Source organism: Gallus gallus, chromosome 1 (genome assembly GCF_016699485.2).
Source record: "Gallus gallus isolate bGalGal1 chromosome 1, bGalGal1.mat.broiler.GRCg7b, whole genome shotgun sequence".
NCBI lineage: Eukaryota > Metazoa > Chordata > Aves > Galliformes > Phasianidae > Gallus > Gallus gallus.
This window is the reverse complement of record NC_052532.1, coordinates 195841489-195862211: the sequence shown is the minus strand read 5'-3', so window position 1 is coordinate 195862211 and position 20723 is coordinate 195841489. Positions and strand designations below refer to the sequence as shown.

General features: G+C 59.0%; 1 protein-coding gene across 15 annotated transcripts in view; it reads right to left on the bottom strand.

Annotated features, from left to right (window-relative positions):
- The window catches only part of STIM1 (stromal interaction molecule 1), a 47932-nt gene that overhangs the window by 7461 nt on the left and 19748 nt on the right, over positions 1–20723 (bottom strand). For 5 of the 15 annotated variants that reach the window (XM_046942277.1, XM_046942274.1, XM_046942281.1 and 2 more), the window contains 7 exons: positions 20185–20300; positions 12778–12955; positions 9707–9884; positions 6864–7031; positions 6113–6213; positions 5210–5445; positions 542–920 (listed from right to left, as the gene is read on the bottom strand). In XM_046942277.1, the coding sequence (XP_046798233.1) occupies positions 542–920; positions 5210–5445; positions 6113–6213; positions 6864–7031; positions 9707–9884; positions 12778–12955; positions 20185–20300 (1356 nt within the window). Of the gene's footprint in view, positions 1–541; positions 921–3605; positions 3687–5209; positions 5446–6112; positions 6214–6863; positions 7032–9706; positions 9885–12777; positions 12956–20184; positions 20301–20723 lie in introns of all 15 variants that reach the window. The other 10 variants (XM_046942294.1, XM_046942282.1, XM_046942290.1 and 7 more) reach the window with 6 other exon arrangements.

The window sequence follows — 20723 nt, the reverse complement described above, 5'->3', positions numbered from 1 at the left end:
ACATCCAACCTCAATCTGCCCTCCTTCAGCTCCAAACCATCCCCCCTTGTGCTGAGCCATTTCCCCCTGCCTTGCACTGCTGCCGTTCCCTCAGCTGGAACCACAGCGCAGTGGATCTGCAGCTCAGCGCTGAGCTCACAGCGCCCAGCAGCTCCAATGTGAGCTCACACCACGCACCCACCCCATTTCCTTCTCTTGCCAAGCCCCCAAACACACAAAGGCTGCCTGCAGGGTCGCTGTTTGCTCGGTGGGGTTGCGCCCCCCTGCCCGCAGCCCCCAGCCGTGCTCTGAGCGCCCCACAGCCAACCCAACAGCCCCGGGTTTACCTCCAGCTGAGCTCATGGGAATGGGAACGGACAGCGGAGCGCTCCCCGGGACCCCCAGAGAGGGGGAGAGGAGGGGGGGAGGAAACACAGCTACGGGTAAAGCACGATGCAGAGACCCCAAAGGAAAGAGGGGAGGGATGGAGGGGGGAGAGCGACCCCGCAAGCAGCAGCCCTGGGGCACAGCAGGAGGGAGGGAGAAAAGAAACGGCATATACCCAAAGCTCTCAGTGCCACAGCGAGCTCCAGAGGTGACATCAGGAGGGGGCAGATCGGGGTTGGAGTCCATCTGAAGGAAATAAGAGGTGGTGTGATGGTGATAGAGAGGGTGGACATGGGAAGCAGGTGCAGGAGTGGCGGATGAAGAGCAAGAGGTGGCTGCGGTGGATGCCGGAGCGGTGCCGGGAAGGTCGGAACTGAAAGAGTGTCCGGAGGAGATGCTGTGCATTCGACGGAGGGACATTCGGCCCGCCGGGTGCTGGGCAGGCTGGCCCGGCTCATGCTGGCTGTGCACGTAACTCTCTACCAACCTCTGAGATCCGTGGCCGTGCTGGGGGTCCACCAGGCGCTGGCGAACGGTGCTGGGCAAAGCAGGAGCTGCAGGGAGAGAAGGGAGAGGGCTGAGTGCAGCTCAGGTGGGACCCCGAGCACAGCACTGCTTTGGAGATGTGACCTCAATAACAGTGCTGATTTGGAGCAGACCTGACCCCAACCACAGTGCTTTGGAGCAGACCTGACCCCAATAACAGTGCTGATTTGGAGGTGTGACCCCAACCACAGTGTTTTGGAGATGTGCTCCCAACCACAGCACTGCTTTGGAGGTGTGATCCCAACCACAGTGCTTTGGAGATGTGACCCCAACCACAGCAATGCTTTGGAGCAGACCTGACCCCAACCACAGTTCTTTGGAACAGATCTGACCCCAACAACAGCACTGCTTTGGAAATGTGACCCCAACCACAGAGCTGCTTTGGAACAGATGTGACCCCAACCACAGCACTGCTCTGGAGATGTGACCCCAACCACAGAGCTGCTTTGGAGATGCGACCCCAACCACAGTGCTTGGGAGCAGACCTGACCCCAACAACAGCACTGCTTTGGAGATGTGACCCCGAGCACAGTGCAGCTTTGGAGGTGTGACCCCAACAACAGCACTGCTTTGGAGGTGTGACCCCAACCACAGTGTTTTGGAGATGTGACCCCAACCACAGCACTGCTTTGGAGCAGACCTGACCCCAATAACAGTGCTGATTTGGAACAGATCTGACCCCAACCACAGCACTGCTTTGGAGGTGTGATCCCAACCACAGTGCTTTGGAGATGTGACCCCAACCACAGTGCTTTGGAACAGATCTGACCCCAACAACAGCACTGCTTTGGAGGTGTGACCCCAACCACAGTGTTTTGGAGATGTGATTCCAACCACAACAGTGCTTTGGAGATGTGACCCCAACCACAGCACTGCTTTGGAGATGTGACCCCAATCACAGAGCTGCTTTGGAACAGATGTGACCCCAACCACAGCACTGCTTTGGAGATGTGACCCCGAGCACAGTGCAGCTTTGGAGCAGAGGCGTTAGGTTGGTGCTGCTGCTTCACATGCCACGTTAATGGTTGCCTGGGGAGAAGCTGTGCCCGACGTTCCCAACGCAGCTGCTTTCTGAACACCTTATCTGACCGTCCTGCTTGCAGCACAAAGCAGCTGTGTGCCTCACCCTGCACAGCCCCACCTGGCTGCTCCCCGCTGGGCTCCTCTGCAGCACATCAGCGCATTTAGGGTACGTTGGTTCCTCCAGCACTGGCACTGAGCCACCCCATAACCCCGTGCCTGGGCTGCCCCGTCTCTCTGCAGCCTGGGGGTCGGCCCGGGGATGCTCAGCTCTGTGTTCTCCCTGCAGCAGGGAGCTGGCAGCTGTGGCACACATGTGGGTACCAATCGCAGCACCACAGAATGGCTTGGGTTGGAAGGGACCTCAAGGATCACGAAGCTCCAACCCCTCTGCTGCATGCAGGGCCACCAACCTCCACACTGAATACCAGCCCAGGGTGCCCAGGGCCCCATCCAACCTGGCCTTGAACGCCTCCAAGGACAGAGCAATGGGGCCCAATGGGGTCTATGTTAGGTGCCATCACAGCTGGAATTACAGGGCTGGTCCCAAAGGGAACGGATATTACAGAGCTGGTCCCATTTAGGTCACATAGGGCCATGGAGCTCAGCCCATCAGCTGTGCCCCAAACCCTACGCTGCAGATTTTGGAGCAGAGCTGCTTCCATGCAGTCTCCCCGTGTCACATCCACACGGGGTGCCCCCCCTCCTGCAGGAGATAAGGTGTTCAGGGTTACGTACACAGCACGAGGGGTGAATGAGTGGTCGGTTACGGAGGTGAACAGAGAGGAAAGCTCAGAAGTGAGGCAGGAGGAGAGCTCTATTGGGAATCGGAGTACCAGCACATCACTGCCCTAACGTCCCTATGGCCATCAGGTCCTCCTGCTGCTCCGCTGGCAGCAATGGGGGATCCCTGCGGGGACACCTCGGGTGGGGGTGGGGGGAGGAACAGCAACACTCACATGGGTGGTCTTGGAGGTCTCCTGCAGTGTGATCCCATGGGGCTCTGCCTGTCCTGGGACACCTCTTGTCCCCGTGGGGTCTCTCCTGCTGTTATCCCCACTGAGCAGCACGGAGTGCTACAGCTCTGTGCTCCCCTTTCCCTTGCAATGAGCTCGGGACCAAAAGCTGAGCCCTGCCGTCCCCTGCTGCAGCACAGCCTCACATCATAGGATCACAGAACGGCCTGGGTTGCAAAGGACCCCAATGCTCATCCAGTTCCAACCCCCTGCTGTGTGCAGGGATGCCAACAGCTACACTAAGCTGCCCAGAGCCACATCCAGCCTGGCCTTGAATGCCTGCAGGGATGGGGCATCCACAGCCTCCTTGGGCAACCTGTTCAGTGCGTCACCACCCTCTGGGGGAAAAACTGCCTCCTCATATCCAACCTACACCTCCCCTGTGTCCCCTCCCCACGTCAGCCTAAAGCTCCCCCCTTTCTGCTCCCTAAACCCAACCCCTGCTGTGCAGCCAGCTGTGGTTCCTCCTCATCCCACCAGGCTCCCCCTGCGGTTAGTGGGGTGCCTCCACGAACATGGGGGCGTCCGTTAGTTGTTCCGTGCCAGAAAGTCGGAAGATCTGTGCGTGTATTTTTAGTCCAGAAAAAGGGCAGAGAATAGAACAAAATGATGTGGGTATAATTAAAAAAAAAAAAAAAAAAAAAAAAAGAACCAAACCAGGGTATTTCCACAGGGACTGATCCTCCGAGGACAGCGATGAGCGGTCGCTGAACCTGCGCCCAAAGAGCCAGGCTGCGTCTGGGGGGTGGGGGGAGAGAGAGAAGTGACTGTGGGGAGCAGCAGCCCCGAGCATCCTCCTGGTGCTGCCTAACCATGGAGCCATGGATGGCCTGGGTTGGAAAGGACCACAGTGCTCATCCAGTTCCAACCCCCTGCTATGTGCAGGGTCGCCAACCAGCAGCCCAGGCTGCCCAGAGCCACATCCAGCCTGGCCTTGAATGCCTGCAGGGATGGGGCATCCACAGCCTCCTTGGGCAACCTGTTCAGTGCGTCACCACCCTCTGGGGGAAAAACCTCCCCCTAAAACACATGTGCCCAAGGATCCATGCTCTGCACCCGCTGACCCCATGGAGTGCCCACAGCCCACCCCTCCTGCAGCCTGCCCAGCTGCTGCAGATCTCTCTTCACCTCTGGATGCTCTGCATTGCTGCCCTGAGCTGCCCTGCTCCAAACCTTTGGTCTCTCCCTGTCCCTGAGCAGGGCTGACCCCAGGGGAGAGAAGATCACAGAATCACAGAGTCATAGAATGGTTTGGGTTGGAAGGGACCTCAGGGATCACAGAGCTCCAACCCCCCACCACACACAGGGCCACCACCCTCCACATTTCAGACCAGCCCAGGCTGCCCAGGGCCCCATCCAACCTGGCCTTCAACACCTCCACAGATGGACGGGGCATCCACAGCCTCTCTGGGCAGCTGTTCCAGCACCTCCCCACTCTCTCTGCCAACAACTTCCCCCTCACATCCAACCTCAATCTGCCCTCCTTCAGCTTCACACCATTTCCCCTTGTCCTGCTCTTATCTCCCCTCTCAAAGAGTTGATGGGCACCGACAGCTCCTGCAGGGCAGCCGGGCAGCACAGGGCTCGTCCTGCCACTCACAGACCCAGCCCTGAGGAGGACCTGACCAGCAAGTCACCCGAAGGAGGCAAACCGGACAGCCTGCTGCATCCCATGCTGTCAGCACGGGCTGCTCCGCTCCCAGCCTTGTCCTGCCAGGGCTTCCCTTCCTCTCACACAGCTACAGATAGGAAGCTGTAGGTGGACGATGCACGTTGGGCGAAGTGAGGCCATGGATGAGTGTGGGTCAGCCGGGTGCTGCAGCCAAGGCTGCTTCACAGAGCCCATCCAGACAAAGAGATGCCACCCAACATCTCAGCAGCCCGGAGCTAATCACTGCACCACAGAATGGGTGGCTTGGAAGGGACCTCAAGGATTGTGAAGCTCCAACCCCCCCACCGCAAGCAGGGCCACCAACCTCCCCATTTCAGACCAGCCCAGGCTGCCCGGGGCCCCATCCAACCTGGCCTTCAACACCTCCAGGGACAGAGCAACGGGGCCTAACGGGGTCTATGTTAGGTGCCACCACAGCGTAAGAAGCTCTGCCTGTCCCCTAAGGATGTGAGCGCTGCCACCCGGAGCCCCCACCCACCTCCCCGCCCCCCTTTGGCACCAACGCAGCCCCCTCAGCTCCCCCAGCGCACGGCACCAACCCCACCGCTGCCTCCTATTCCTCCCCCGCACCCCATGGCTCAGTGCGTACATTGCATGGACATGGGAGACACGATCTCCTCATCCAGGTCATCCACGTCGTCGGTCATGATGAAGTGGGACGGGTTGGGCCTTGGGGTGCCCATCCAGCCGGGGTCGATGTTGAGGGCGGACGCCAACGTGTGGATGCCGGGGTTGTTGACGATCTGGAAGCCGCAGAGCAGCTCGATCTGCTGCCAGCGATGCAGGCGCTCGCGCAGCGCCGCCGTCACCTCGCTCAGTGCCTGCCTGCAAGCAAACAGGGAGGGCCTGAAGGCAAAGCGCGAACCCAACCCGAGCCGCTCTGCGACGCCACCCAGGGCTGCTTCTGCGGGGCTCAGCGCTGTGCATTGGGACGCTTTGGGCTCACACACACGGGGGGCGTTGGTGGATGGGAGCGCGTCCGGCCCCAGCACAGAGAGCCGGCACAGCCATGGCGCATTGCACGGACAGCAGGAGGGTGGGGAGGAACCACGGAGCCACGAACGGCCTGGGTTGGAAAGGACCACAGTGCTCATCCAGTGCCAACCCCCTGCTATGTGCAGGGTCGCCAACCAGCAGCCCAGGCTGCCCAGAGCCACATCCAGCCTGGCCTTGAATGCCTGCAGGGATGGGGCATCCGCAGCCTCCTTGGGCAACCTGTTCAGTGCGTCACCACCCTCTGGGGGAAAAACTTCCTCCTCATATCCAACCTAAACCTCCCCTGTCTCAGTTTAAAACCATTCCCCCTTGTCCTGTCACTATCCACCCTCGTAAACATCCATTCCCCCTCCTGCTTATATGCTCCCTTTAGGTCCTAGAAGGCCACCATGAGGTCTCCCCGCAGCCTTCTCCTCTCCGAGCTGAACAAGCCCCATTCCCTCAGCCTTTCCCCAGAGGAGACGCAGGGATGGGGAGGACTGGAGGAAGCACTCACTTTGCAGTCAGGATTTTATGATCCACGTCATCCAGGGATGAGCTGTGAGCAACGTGGAACGTTCCAAACAGAGTGTTGCGCTTCTTCTTGATTTTTTCAGCCTGGGATGTCAACAGAAAGAAGGGAAGGTCAGAGCAGAGGAGCTCGTGTTTGCTCCTGGACGAGAACGTCCTGCATGGGCTGTGACAGGAACAGCGCCGCAGCTGCTGGCACACACGTGTGGATGGGGTGGGATGGGTTGGACAGCAGGGAGAGCTGCAGCCCATGGGCTGAGCACAGCCACGCTGCTCTGCACCCCCAGCCCTGTGGCACCCCAAAAGCCAGAGGGACCCAAAGCAACGGCTCCATGCACGGAAGGGCTCTCCCAGAGGACAGAGCTTCCTTCCTAAGGACAGAGCCATCACGCGCCGCATCCATCCTAACAGCGCATCGGGGCTGATGGACTCCTGCGAGCTGCCAGCTCCGGTTGCTGTATGCTTCCACAGGGACGAATGCATGTGACAGCAGCTCCCCTGCAGCTCTCAGCTCCTCGGCTGGCACAGAAAGCTTGGAGCAATGGGAGTACGCAGAGGGGCCATTCACTGCTGCAGCGCAACGTAAGAAACGGCGCTGCCTGCGCAGGTAGGGCAGCTGGACAGGGACTGTGCACACAGTATGGGGACACAGAGCACACTGTGCAGTTCCATCCCCAAACCTCCCCCTCCCCGGGCAGGGATGGGAAGGTGTCAGAGCAGGACGCTGGGATGCTCACCCCTTCCTTGGCCACCAGGAGCTGCTTCTCCGCGTTCTGCTTCTTGATGTTGTAGTACTGCACCTCCACCTCGTGGGTCAGCTGCAGCCACTTCTGCAGGGCCTCAGGGGCAGCCCAGCTGCAGTGTGATTCCAGCTCCTTCTCGGCGTTCTTCAGAGCCATACGGACCTGAGGAGAGGCAGCGGCGCTGCGTTACGGGCGAGGGAATGGCTGCAATGGGGCAACGGGTGGGGGGCAAACAGGAGCCACTGCTGGTCCAACACTCGGCTCGCAGCGACCCCACGCGCTGCTGCAGCTGTGGGGCAGCGGCTGGAAAGGATGTGGGGCTGAGCATGAGCCAGCAGCGTGCCCAGGTGGCCACGGGGCCAATGGCATCCTGGCTGTGTCAGCAGCAGTGCGGGCAGCAGAGCAGGAGGTGACCGTCCCCCTGTATGGCACTGCTGGGGCTGCAGTGCTGAGCTCAGTGCTGGGCCCTCACTGCCAGAAACACATGGAGTGTGTCCAGGGATGGGATGGAGCTGCGAGGGGTCCGCAGGGGGTGGGATGGGGGTCAGAGTGGGGCAGAGGAGCTCAGGGGTGACCTCATGGCTGTACAGCTCCTGGGGGGAGGTGGTGGTGAGGGGGGGGTCGGCCTCTGCTCCTGGGTAACAGCTGTGTGCAATGTGCTGTGTGCTGCCTGCTGCATGCTGCCTGCACTGAACAGGTTGCCCAAGGAGGCTGTGGATGCCCCATCCCTGCAGGCATTCAAGGCCAGGCTGGATGTGGCTCTGGGCAGCCTGGGCTGCTGGTTGGCGACCCTGCACATAGCAGGGGGTTGGAACTGGATGAGCACTGTGGTCCCTTCCAACCCAGGCCGTCCTATGGCTCTATGATACCTGCTGCCTACTATGTGCTGTGTGCTGCCTGCTGGGTGCTGCGTGCACCACATCCATAAGGGGGAATGAACCCAAATAGAGGTTATACGGTGTATACCCCCCTGTGATCACCTCTAAGGTCCCATTCTGAACCCTAAATGGCTGTTCATAAAGCAATGAGTGCTTTCTGACCCTGTGCTGTGTGCGGTCACCCCTCTTGGGCACAGTATGACCCATTGAGGACAGGTTTGCTGCTTGCAGCCCAGCCCCACACAATGCACCATCATCACCACCTGCTGTGCCCCAGCAGGAGCTCCCAGCCCCACAGAACCATTTTAGTGCTAAGAACCAACGGGTGCAAAAGAAACTCTTGGTTTAATATCCACGGCACCAAACAACCGGCTGAGTTCCACCGTCAGTGGGAGTGATGGGTTACTGTGCTGGGGGGCGCCGGGGGGGGTGGCTGTGTTACAGGCACACGGTGGGGGCAGGGGGACGATGCCAATACTCACCCTTTGGAGGCAATCCCTCATGGAGGCCTCTGAGAAACAACAGAGAGGTTAAGTCACCTCTGGCTGGCAGCTTTCCCAACGGCTGCCAAGGGAAGGAGTGGTGGGACAGAGGAGTGGCCTTGAGCTGGCAGCAGGTGGGGCAGGAAGGCTTGGAGAGCTCTGCGCCCCATAGAACGGCCTCATAAAGCTGGGCACAGACACCCACGGGCTCTGAAACGGAGCTCAGGGCCTTCGTGGAGAGGCTGTGTGACCAATCTGGACCTTGGATGGGGACTGCAGGCGTCAGAACTGCTCTCATTCCAAGCAAGGGGAGGAAGGAAGCTTGCTGCCTGCCGGCACGCCGGGCTGCAGTGCTGCACGGCTCCCTGCTGGCTGAGCACCGACCTCTCCCCACCCCATGCAATGCCTGGGGCTCTTCTTTCCTCTCCTTCCCCCCACCCCCATGGAGGTGGAGTGGATGGGACACAGCTGGGTTGGGATGCGCGGACACCTCATGGCACACAGTGCCGCCTCCCACTGTTCCTATTGGAGCTCATCTGTCAGGTCAGGTCAGAGCAGAACTCCCCCTTGGGTGAAACAGAGGGGTTTGTGCTTTGGGCTTTAAAGCTTTGCAGGTTTGGGTTCCGAGGCTCAGCTCCCACACCTCCCTTTGCTCCCCGTTGCTGAGGCACCGTCAGCAATGCTGGATATTTCCATCTCTTCCCTCCAGCCCTCCTTGGGGCTCTCTGGGCTTTCAGATGTCGCATTGGAAACCCTTTTTCTGAGCTGTGATGCATTACCCAACCAATGCCACACAAAGGCATCCTCTGCCTGCATGCATCAGCACTGCACACCAAACTCCCCACGTCTACCTTTCCATTCCCACGTGTACGTTCCCATCCATTCCCATATGTCACTTAGGGACTCACGGGGACGTGCACAGCCTTTAACTTTAAACCTGACGGTTGCAAACACTGCACGTGAGCTCCGACCCACGCAGATCCCAACCCAGCATCAGATCCATTCGGAAGGAAGTTTTCTTTGCACGTGTCTGGAGCAGAGAGCTGAACAACAAAGCTGCCCCGCATCACCTCAACCCACAGGTGGGAGGGAGAGAAGTCTGAGGGCTGATGGTTCAGAGGGGGTGCAGCTGCAGGCCAGGCAGCACTGCTGCCACCACCTCCCACCCCATCACTGCAGGGCTGTGATGGAGGGACAGGTGACGGCAGGTGGCTCTGAGCACTGACGGAGCTGTGCTCATTGCAGGGAGTGGCACGGAGGCCTCCAGGGGTCCCTTCCAGCTCAAAGCATTCCGTGACCCTCTGATCTTTTCCTCCTCGAAGTGGGAAAGCAAAGGGAAAAGGGCATTACCAGCAGCATGGCACCGGGCTCCGTGGAGGGAGGGCAGGCTCAGTGATGCTGCTCCTATGGCGTGCCCTGTGTGTATGTGTGTGTGTGTGTGTGTGTGTGTGTGTGTGCACCACGGGCTGCCCCTCACCTGCTCCAGCTCCTGCTCTGCATACTTCTGCCTGCTCAGCTCATTCTCGGTGCCCTCCCGCAGCTCCCGCAGCCGATGCGCCTCCTGCTTGGCGATGCTGATCTCATCCTGCAGCTTCTTCTCCAGGTGCACCTTCTCCACCTCCACGGAGCGATGCTCCTCCTGAGCCTTCTGCAGCCTGCACGACAGGGAGATGGGAGCTGGGAGGAGCGGGGGGGTGCAGTGCATAGGAGCCCACGGTGGCCGCCCCATCGGCCCCACTCCTGTTCACACCGCTGCCAGCAGCCGTTGCCGCTGGAAGGCTGAGAAAGCTCACCGTGCTGAAAGGAAATGGGCCCACGTGGAACCACCTCAGCTGCGGCTGCTCCTGCTCGTCCCACCCCAATGGGCACAGACAAAAGGGAAAAACGATCCTCGGCCACAAAGCTCCCTCCGTGCAGCACGCAGGGGCTGTTCTGCAGCCCTGCAGCAAACGCTGAGCTTGCAGCATGCACACTGCAGGGGAGATGCGTGCAGCACACGAGCAGAGCAGGGAGAATGGCTGCACTGAGCACAGAGCAGAGCACAGAGCAACGATGCAAAGAGCACTGCACAAAACAAGGATGCAAAAAGCACGGAGCAGAGCACAAAACAAGGATGCACTGAACCTATGAGCAGAGCACAGAGCAACAGTGCACTGAGCACAGAGTAGAGCATAGAGCAAGGATGGACTGAGCACAGCACAGAGCAAAGAGTAGAGCATAGAGCAAGGATGGACTGAGCACAGCACAGAGCAAAGAGTGCAGCAAAGAGCAAGGATGCACTGAGCCCATGAGCAGAGCATAAAGCAAGAATGCACAGACGCTATGAGCAGAGCACAAAGCAAGAATGCAAAGAGCACAGAGCAGAGTGCAGAGCAAGGATGGACTGAACTCATGAGCAGAGCACAGAGCAAGGATGCACAGAGCACATCGCAGAGCAAAGAGCGCAGCAAAGAGCAAGGATGCACTGAGCCCATCCATGAGCAGAGCATAAAGCAAGAATGCACAGAAGCTATGAGCAGAGCACAGAGCAAGGATGCAAAGAGCACAGAGCAGAGCACAGAGCAAGGATGCACTGAGCATAGAGCAGAGCACAAAACAAGGATGCACTGAGCCCACAAGCAGAGCAAAGAGCAAGGATGCAGAGCCCTAGAAGCGCTTGCTCTGCAGGCTCATCCTTGGCACCCAGACAGCAATGGACACCAAATCTGGCCTCTCAGCAGCCATGATGTTGGCTCTCTTCTTGGAAAAGGTTTATTTTCAATTTACAGCTCTGTTGAGAAACTGCAGTGTTTTTCTTCCCAATTAACAGAGGTTTTTGCCAAGGCGTTCCAAGCTTTCAGATAAACCCACGCTCTCTGCCCTGAGCTCATTGCTAAAGCTCTCCCACAGTAGGGCCATAAGAATTCCAAACCACCCAAATATCTCTATTTAAAGGAGAAATTTCCCCCTGCTATGATGCAGAATTCCTTCCACAGGAATTTTATCCTCAAGACAATTTCCAAGCATGCACTACCATTGCATTTCCCCTTCCCATTGGCTTTTGCTCACAGCAGAGCTGTGCTGGTAGTGGACAAAGCCACCCTCTGTGCCCACTGCATGCAGGGAGCTCCAGGATGGAGTGCAGCACTGCACTGTGTCGTGGGTACGAACGGAGCACCATCACCAGGGGGATGTGCTCTGATGTGAACTGAGCTGCTTGATGGGCCACTGGGGGGACTGGGGAGCATCAGTGCTAATGGGTGTTCCCAAAAGATGAGCCACAAATGGCCCTCAGCGTCTGCATTCCCCTCTCCCATCTCCAGGAACACAGCAGAGGGAGGAACAGCAGCAGCAGCAGATGGGGCCGTCCTGCAGATGTGCTCAGCACTGAACTTCCATCGGTGGGCACAGCTCGCTTTGAGGTCCAGAAAGCAAACTGCTGAGCAGAACTGCCTCACTGCTGCCCAGGTCCGTGGGGACCCGACCTGAGAGCTGGGATGAGAGGAACCCGACGGTGTCCGACATGGCCAAGTGGAGGGTCCTATACATGGGGAGGAACAACTGCAGCATCAGCACAGCTGGGGCTGAGCTGCTGCAGAGGAGCTCTGCAGAGGAGGACCTGGGGGTCCTGGTGGACAACAGGTGACCGTGAGCCAGCAGTGCGCCCTGTGGCCAAAAAGGCCAATGGGATCCTGGGGTGCGTTGCAGCGCGTGGCCAGCAGGGCGAGGGAGCTTCTTCCAACCCCTCCAACCCCCGTGATTCTGTGCTTAGGCTGCTGCCTCCTCCCCTGGTTCTGAGCTCAGGTTAAGCACCCCAAACCCACCTGCTCCTCTCCAGGTGCCCCCCAGCACAGCCCTGGCCATGCCCTGCCCTGCACGGCGCCACGGATGAGCACTGCTGCGAGCGGCGGCTGCAGGAGCTGCACGCCCAGAGGTCCCCTGGTTCTCCAGGTTATATCCTGGCTGCGATGGAGAACTGCACGGAGCTGTGTGCAATGAGCTGTGGGTTACAGCCGCCCCTTGGCAGGCAGACAGGAAAACCCTTCAAGTCCAAAGGAAAGCAGGTCACACATCTGCAGTGCTGACGCGGACGCGCTGCGTCGGGCACCGTCAGCCTGGTGCACTTCTAAGTGCCCTCTCACCATGCAGATCCCAACTGATGTGATCAAAGAAAGGCTTTCCAACGCCTCCCATGCGTGGATGGCTCCCCAGGGGCTGCCAGTCAGGGCAGCAGCCTTCCCAGATGCCAACAAGCAAACTGGGTTACTTCCCATCCTTTAAGAGGCTCTTCTTTTGCCAGCGAGGTACAGATCTGCATTATAGGTCTGTGTGTCTGGGGGAAGCCATAGAGTAATAGGGTGATAGAAGGGTCTGGGTTGCAAAAGAACCACAATGCTCATCCAGTTTCAACCCCCTGCTGTGTGCAGGGTTGCCAACCAGCAGACCAGGCTGCCCAGGGCACCCACACTGCACCGAGGGGGAGAGCTGCAAAGCAAATGAGGTGGGAGATCCCCATGAGGGACGACCAGCAGCAAAGCCAGCAGCCGATGGGGGGCACACAGCCCTTACCTCTCCTGCAGGTCGTGGAGGGACTGCTCAGCCCTGTGAAGGCCCTCCAGGTCCTTCATCATCTTCTTCATGTGCTCCTTGGAGTAGCGGTTCTGGATGTAGGCAAACCAGCAGCCGCCCACCCCGATGACGATGGACACCACCAGCATGAAGTCCTTCAGGTGGTTGTGCCGCGTCACTGCCGGAGAAGGAAAGGCTGCTGAGGGCACATCTGTTTGCCCGGGGGGGGGCTTTGAGGTGGGACATTACCATAATGTCACCATCCCCCCCATAGCGGGTGGGCTTTGGAGCTGGAGCTCCCTTTGTCAGCCCCCAGAGGGGCTCTCCTGGCGCAGGGCGGCAGCACAGCCACCATCTGCCCCCAGATATTCATAGAACCATAGAATGGCCTGGGTTGAAAAGGACCACAACGCTCATCCAGTTCCAACCCCCTGCTATGTGCAGGGTCGCCAACCAGCAGCCCAGGCTGCCCAGAGCCACATCCAGCCTGGCCTTGAATGCCTGCAGGGATGGGGCATCCACAGCCTCCTTGGGCAACCTGTTCAGTGCGTCACCACCCTCTGGGGGAAAAACCACCTCCTCATATCCAACCTAAACCTCCCCTGTCTCAGTTTTAAACCATTCCCCCTTGTCCTATCGTAGTCATTCCCCCTCCTGTTTATACGCTCCCTTCAAGTCCTGGAAGGCCACAATGAGGTCTCCCCGCAGCCTTCCCTTCTCCAAGCTAAACAAACCCAGTTCCCCCAACCTCTCCTCATAGGAGAGCTGCTCCAGCCCTCTGAGCACTGATTTTCCCTGCACAGTTTGCATTGGGGCAGCAGAGCGCAGAGCCCAGCAGTGCAGGCCCTGAGTCACACCTCCATGCATCCCTATTTCTGCGTCTGCTCCACGTGTGCTTCTTATAATGCGGACCAAAGAGCCCTTTGGGGCCTCGAGTCCATTTCTGCTTCCTTAAAACGCAACCCTTTTTTGGGAGGGGGAAGAAAACCCGACCCAGCAAACATCCTCCCTCAAAAGGGCTGAGCAAGCACAGGGCTTTCGCTTCCCCTCCTTTCCATTTGTGAGCACTTAAGGCTTCTGGAGCCCACAGCATCGGTGCAAAAGAGTGCCGATGGGTGTCCCTGCCTGGCTGCAGAGGGGCACATAAAGGCAGAGCTGTGGATGCCTGGATGGATCCCTGCTCCCAGCGTGGCATGAATCCGCTCCTCCACCTCCAGTGCACACCTGCAGTGCTGGGAGGAGCCCATGGATGTAAAGGGCTCATCCTCACCCCTCCTAAGGGCAGCGTAAAGGCACTGCTGAGGGGGAAGCAGCACCTTCAGGCCCAAAGAAATGCCTCAGTCCTTTGGAGCTGGGAGGCACCGTGTGTATTTATAGCCCCCAGAAAGCCCAGGGGAGGGAGGAACCATCCAAAAGAGCTGCTCCAAAGAGCAGCACAGCTGCCTGGGGAGGGGGGGGGGGGGGGTGACCCCCAACCCTGGGGTCCCCCAGAGCTGTGGGGATGGGGCAGGGGGGGCTGTGGGCAGTGGGCACAGTGGGTTGGGGATCCTGGAGGGCTTTTCCAGCCTTTGTGATTCCGTGATCCCACGATGGCGTGAAATCCCTGTGTGCCCCCATGAGATCCAGCAGCAGCACAACTCACTGACACTGATATCAGTGCCAGGAGACCCCCCACCCCCCCCCGGCTACAGCCCAAGGAGCGCAGCTGCGTGCAGCCCCCAGCAGCAGGGATGCTCCACGTGTGTCACCACGCACAGCTCTGCGCTCCCACCAACCCCCGCCGGCTCCACGGAGCTGAAGCAGGAAAGCCCTGAGATGACAATCCAGGCTCCTTCCTGGCCGTGCTGCTCGAAATGAGGCCGCGACCCCACGAAGGTGGCTTCGAAACGCAGATGGAAAAGCAGATGCTTAATAGCAACGAGCACAGTAAATCTGCTGTTAGGACAGCGAGCCTTGTGTTTGACCTTGGCTCTGCGATGCGTTTCTCTTCTAAGCCAACAACAACTGCCGTGTGCCCTAAGTGGGAAAGGATGAGGCTGTTAAAGGCTGGCGTCCCCCCAGCAGCACATGACACACACAGCCCCGACCTCCCCCTGCAGCCCAATCGCAGCGACTTCATTACTGCTCACATCCTCTGCCCTCCCTGCGCTGTGTCCAAGCGCTGCAGCCTCACCCTGCGTGCTGCCACTGCCTCTCCCACGGCCCTGCCTGCTCCCAGCCCTGCTCCCATCCATGCTCCCATCCATGCTCCCAGCCCTGCTTCCATCCCTGGATGCTCCCATCCCTGCTCCCAGCCCTGCTCCCATCCATGCTCCCATCCATGCTTCCAGCCCTGCTCCCATCCATGCTCCCATCCATGCTTCCAGCCCTGCTCCCATCCATGCTTCTGTCCTGCTTTCATCCCTGCCTGCTCCCATCCATGCTCCCAGCCCTGCTCCCATCCATGCTTCCAGCCCTGCTTCCATCCCTGGATGCTCCCATCCCTGCTCCTATCCCTGCTCCCATCCATGCTTCCAGCCCTGCTCTCATCCCTTTCTGCTTCCATCCATGCTTCCATCCCTGCTCCCATCCATGCTTCCAGCCCTGCTCCCATCTATGCTTCTGTCCTGCTTTCATCCCTGCTTGCTCCCAGCCCTGCTCCCAGCCCTGCTCCCATCCATGCTTCCATCCCTGGATGCTCCCATCCCTGCTCCCAGCCCTGTCTGCATCCATTCTTGCTCCCAGCCCTGCCTGCTCCTGGTCCTGCTTCCATCCCTGCCTGCTCCCAACCCTGCTTCCATTCCTGCTCCCATCCATGCTTCCAGCCCTGCTTCCATCCCTGCCTGCTCCCATCCCTGCTCCTATCCCTGCTCCCATCCATGCTTCCAGCCCTGCTCTCATCCCTTTCTGCTTCCATCCATGCTTCCATCCTTGCTCCCATCCATGCTTCCAGCCCTGCTTCCATCCCTTCCTGCTCCCATCCCTGCTCCTATCCCTGCTCCCATCCATGCTTCCATCTATTCCTGCTCCCATCCATGCTTCCAGCCCTGCCTGCTTCCATTCCTGCTTGCTTTCAGCCCTGCTCCCATCCCTGCTCCTGGGCATGCTCCCATCCAGGCTTCCATCCCTGCTCCCATCCCTGCCTGCTACCGGTCATGCTCCTATCCCTGCTCCCAGCCCTGCCTGCTCCCATCCATGCTTCCATCCCTGCTCCCAGCTCTGTCTGCATCCATTCCTGCTCCCATCCATTCCTGCTCCCATCCATTCCTGCTCCCATCCCTTCCTGCTCCCATCCCTTCCTGCTCCCATCCCTGCTCCTGGTCCTGCTCCCATCCCTGTTCCCTGCGGCCATCCCTCCCATGCACTTGGTCCACAGTGCAGCTCTGACAGCACTGGAGAAACACAGCAAAGCAGCAGGACTCCTTAGTGCTGCAAGCAGACACATGGCATCCCATCTGCCAGGCACTGCAGCCTCCGGAACACGTGGGTACCCCAATGGGTTCCCCTGTGTGAACCCCCCCATGAGCCACCCCCTGCTGGCACTTCCCTTGCTGGGCTGCATTACCACCAGAAAGCAGTGCCTGCAGGCAGCCACGTTCCCAACCTGAGTCATAGAATGGTGTGTGTTGGAAGGGACCTCAAGGATCATGAAGCTCCAACCCCCCCAATGCAGGCAGGGCCACCAAACTCCACACTCAATACCATCCCAGGCTGTCCAGGGCCCCATCCAACCTGGCCTTCAACACCTCCACGGATGGACGGGGCATCCACAGCCTCTCTGGGCAGCTGTTCCAGCACCTTGAGGCACCTTTGCCTGTGTGATACACCACACTCCCAGCTCAGCCTGCCATACTACAAGATAAGGAACCATCACCTCCCATCCATCAGAAACCCATTAACAGAGCTTCAGCAGAAACCGCCTCGATAAAGAGCCCCGCTTAGCACTGCCAATGCCCTTACAAAGCTATGCATCACCTCCTTTAGGACAACGATGCTGTTTTGTTTGTTTGTTTTCAAGAGGAGTGACATTTACCTCCGGGATTGGATCGTTAATGTAGGGCTGAAAAACAACCGGTGCCAGCTGTCACTGTCAGCACTCTGCCCTGCCAGCAATGGGCTGCATGCTGCCAGCACACACACAGCGCATCCACCTCCATGGGCGCACGGATGGAAAGGAGGAGAGAAATCACAGCCCTGGCCCAGCAGTGCTGCTCGACTTTACCCCACCTGGGGGGGACAGCAGTGCAGCCCACACCTCCCCCTGCCCTGCAGCAGCAGCACGAGGCCGTGGCCCAAAGCAACCCCTGCACAGCACCCAGTGCAGCACCACGGAGCAGCACCACGGAGCAGCTTTGCCTCTCCCTGCAAACGCTCCCTTACAAATCCAACACTAACAAAATAACCGAGATCCGCCTTGGCCCCACTTCCCGTTCCGGATGGATTATCACAACATCCTCTTCCCAAACAGCAGCTCCTGGCACTCTGCTGCACATCCATCATCTCCAGTCCCTCTGATCCATGTCTGCAGGTCGGTGGCCGCCCCCAGCGCCAGCAGTGCCCTGCAGGCAGGTCCTGCACTGCCAGCAGGAGGGGTGGGCAGACAGGCAGAGCCCCCCCGGGTGTAACCACAGCCTCATTGCTTCCTGCAGCTTCACCATACAGGTCAAACCTTCGCTGCTGGGAAGAATGGGATCACTGATGCTCCGTGGGATGGAGCTGAGCAACGCACAGCAATGGGCGCTGTGCAGTGCCACGCGGAGCCCCGGCAGTGCTGCAGCACCAACTGCAATGCCTTTCCCACCAGAGGAGCTCTCTGTGCTCTTAAATGAGCAGCACAGAGTTAATCACCATTGTTTGGAGCGAATGGGTTTCGGTCCATCCCCCTGCAGCACCCCTTGTGCAGCGCAGAGCATCACCCCCTGCTGCCAAACAGCCCAAAGCAAGCAGCCCACCCACGCTCCCAGATTGCCAACAGAACACTGTGGATGGATGAGCACGGTGTCAAAAAGGCTTAAGCTGCATTTGTGGAAGCCAGGAGGGGCTCTGTGGGGGCCTGAGAACAACATCTGCAGTGCTGGGAAGGGACCTCAGGAGCCCCCCCAGCCCAAACCCAAACTGTAGGGAGCAGTTCCCTACAGCAGCTGCAGCACAGCACTGTGGCACAGCTGCATTACCAAGGCCAGGTGCAGTTTCAGACATGGGAAGAGGAAAAGCTCAAGGCACAGCTCTGGGATGGATACAGCTGTGGGGTGGGCACAGCTTTGGGGTGACATAGCTGTGGGGTGGTTACAGCTCTGGGATGGCACAGCCGTGGGATGGGTACAGCTGTGGGATGGCACAGTGTGGGATGGCACAATATGGGATGTCACAGCTCTGGGATGGGCACAGATCTGGGACAGGCACAGCCTCAGGATGGCACAGCTCTGGGAGGCCACAGCTGTGGGATGGCATAGCTCTAGGATGGGTACAGCTGTGGGATGGGCACAGCTTTGGGGTCACACAGCTCTGGGATGGGCACAGCTCTTGGGTAGCACAGCTCTGGGATGGCACAGCTGTGGGATGGGTACAGTATGGGATGGCACAGCTCTGGGATGGGCACAGCTCTGGGATGGCACAGCTGTGGGATGGCACAGCTCTGGGATGGGCACAGCTCTGGGATGGGCACAGCTGTGGGGTGTGCACAGCTTCAGAATGGCACAGCTGTGGGATAGGTACAGCTCTGGATTGGGCACAGCCTCAGGATGGCACAGCTGTGGGATGGCATAGCTTCAGGATGGCACAGCACTGGGATGGGTACAGCTGTGGGTGTGCACAGCTTCAGAATGGCACAGCTCTGGGATGGCACAGCTCTGGGATAGGTACAGCTGTGGGGTGGGCACAGCTCTGGGACAGGTATAGCTCTACGATGGGCACAGCTCTGGAATGGGTACAGCTGTGGGATGGGTACAGCTGTGGGGTGTGCACAGCCTCAGGATGGCACAACTCTGGGAGGCCACAGCTGTGGGATGGCATAGCTCTAGCATGGGTACAGCTGTGGGATGGCACAGCTTCAGGATGGCACAGCTGTGGGATGGGCACAGCTGTGGGATGGGCACAACTTTGGGGTGACACAGCTCTGGGGTGGCACAGTATGGGATGTCACAGCTCTGGGATGGCACAGCTTCAGAATGGCACAGCTGTAGGGTGGGCACAGCTCTGGGATGGGTACAGCACTCAGATGGCACAGCTGTGGGATGGCACAGCTCTGGAATGGGCACAGCACTGCGATGGGCACAGCTGTGGGATGGCACAGGTAAATCCACTCAGTTTGCCACCACAACCCCAAAAATTACCTTCTGGAAACCCTGGGGACAGCCAGGAAGCACTGATGCAGGCGGTGCAGTCATGCACTGCTCAACTCTGCACAGCTCCGTGCTGCTGTGTGCACAATTGGAGCTCGTGCTCCGTGCCAGGACGGCTGCCCAGCAGCTCCTCAGACACAGGGAATACCCATTAATCCAAAGCCATTAAAAGCAATTTACTTTGCCATCACAGAGCCTGTGAGGCTGCCAACCAAATTCCTCCTCGGCGCTGTGATGCGCCAGCAGGAACTGGGGCAGCTTTAACCACAGGGTCCTCATACAGCCAGGCCTCACATACCTCCCCAGAGCATCCATCTCAATGAGGACAAACGTGCATAAGCAGGAGAGACTCACAGTAATGAGACTGCAGCCACGAGCCAGGTGCAACGCATGCAAAGGAGAGCCCCAAGCTGCAGAGATAACCATAACCACAACCATGGAACGGCCTGGGTTGCAAAGGAGCACAATGCTCATCCAGTTCCAACCCCCTGCTATGTGCAGGGTCACCAACCAGCAGCCCAGGCTGCCCAGAGCCACATCCAGCCTGGCCTTGAATGCCTGCAGGGATGGGGCATCCACAGCCTCCTTGGGCAACCTGTTCAGTGCGTCACCACCCTCTGGGGGAAAAACTTCCTCCTCATATCCAACCCAAACCTCCCCTGTCTCGGTTCAAAGCCATTCCTCCTTGTCCTATCACCCCAGAGGGCCTCCAGATCATCAGGAGACGCCCACGAGCAGCTCCAGAACCGGCCCTGCATCAGCACAGTGCCATCCCAGCACTCCCCACCCTCCAGCCGTGCTCAGGGCTCAGTGCAAACCCAATGCTGCCCTCCAGCTCAGCGCTGTGCTGTGGGTACCGGGTCCAGGCAGGCTGTGTGCTTTGTGCCTTCCAGCTGCAGTGCTCACAGCAGCAGAGCTCCAGGACAGGGCTGGAGCCCTGAGCCGACCTGCTGCAGGCTCTGCCTCGTTGCCATGACCCAGCAGGCTTCATTCAGCACAAACTCTGGGCCACGGAGATGAATCTTTGCTGTCTGATGCCGAGCGAATGCAGCTCTCTGCACTTAAAGAGCTGTGCAGTGTTACTTACAGAGAGGAGGCCCAAAGAGCACAGTGTCCAAAGCCTTCAGCTGCAGCTTCTGCCTGTGGCTGCGGTCTGTCATCTTCAGCACAGTCCCCATCATGGTGGCATTGTTCACCGCTAACCTGCGAAATGCAAGGAGGAGGCACAGTCACATCCATCCCAATTCATAGCAGACCGAAGGTGAACAACATGGGAGCTGTGGACACAGAAATGCGGTGAGCAAAGAGCTGCCAGGGCTGAAGGGAGCCCTCAAACCGTGTTGTTTCTGGTGCAGATCACAGAGCCATAGAAAGGCCTGGGTTGAAAAGGACCACAGTGCTTATCTCATTCCAACCCCCTGCTATGTGCAGGGTCACCAATCAGCAGCCCAGGCCGCCCAGAGCCACATCCAGCCTGGCCTTGAATGCCTGCAGGGATGGGGCACCCACAGCCTCCTTGGGCAACCTGTTCCAGATCTGTATCAGTGTTCAAAAGCAGCATCTCTGCCTTCAGCCCCAGAGCAAAGTGAAGGTTTTCCATCCACCCTGACTGCTCACACTCCTTCC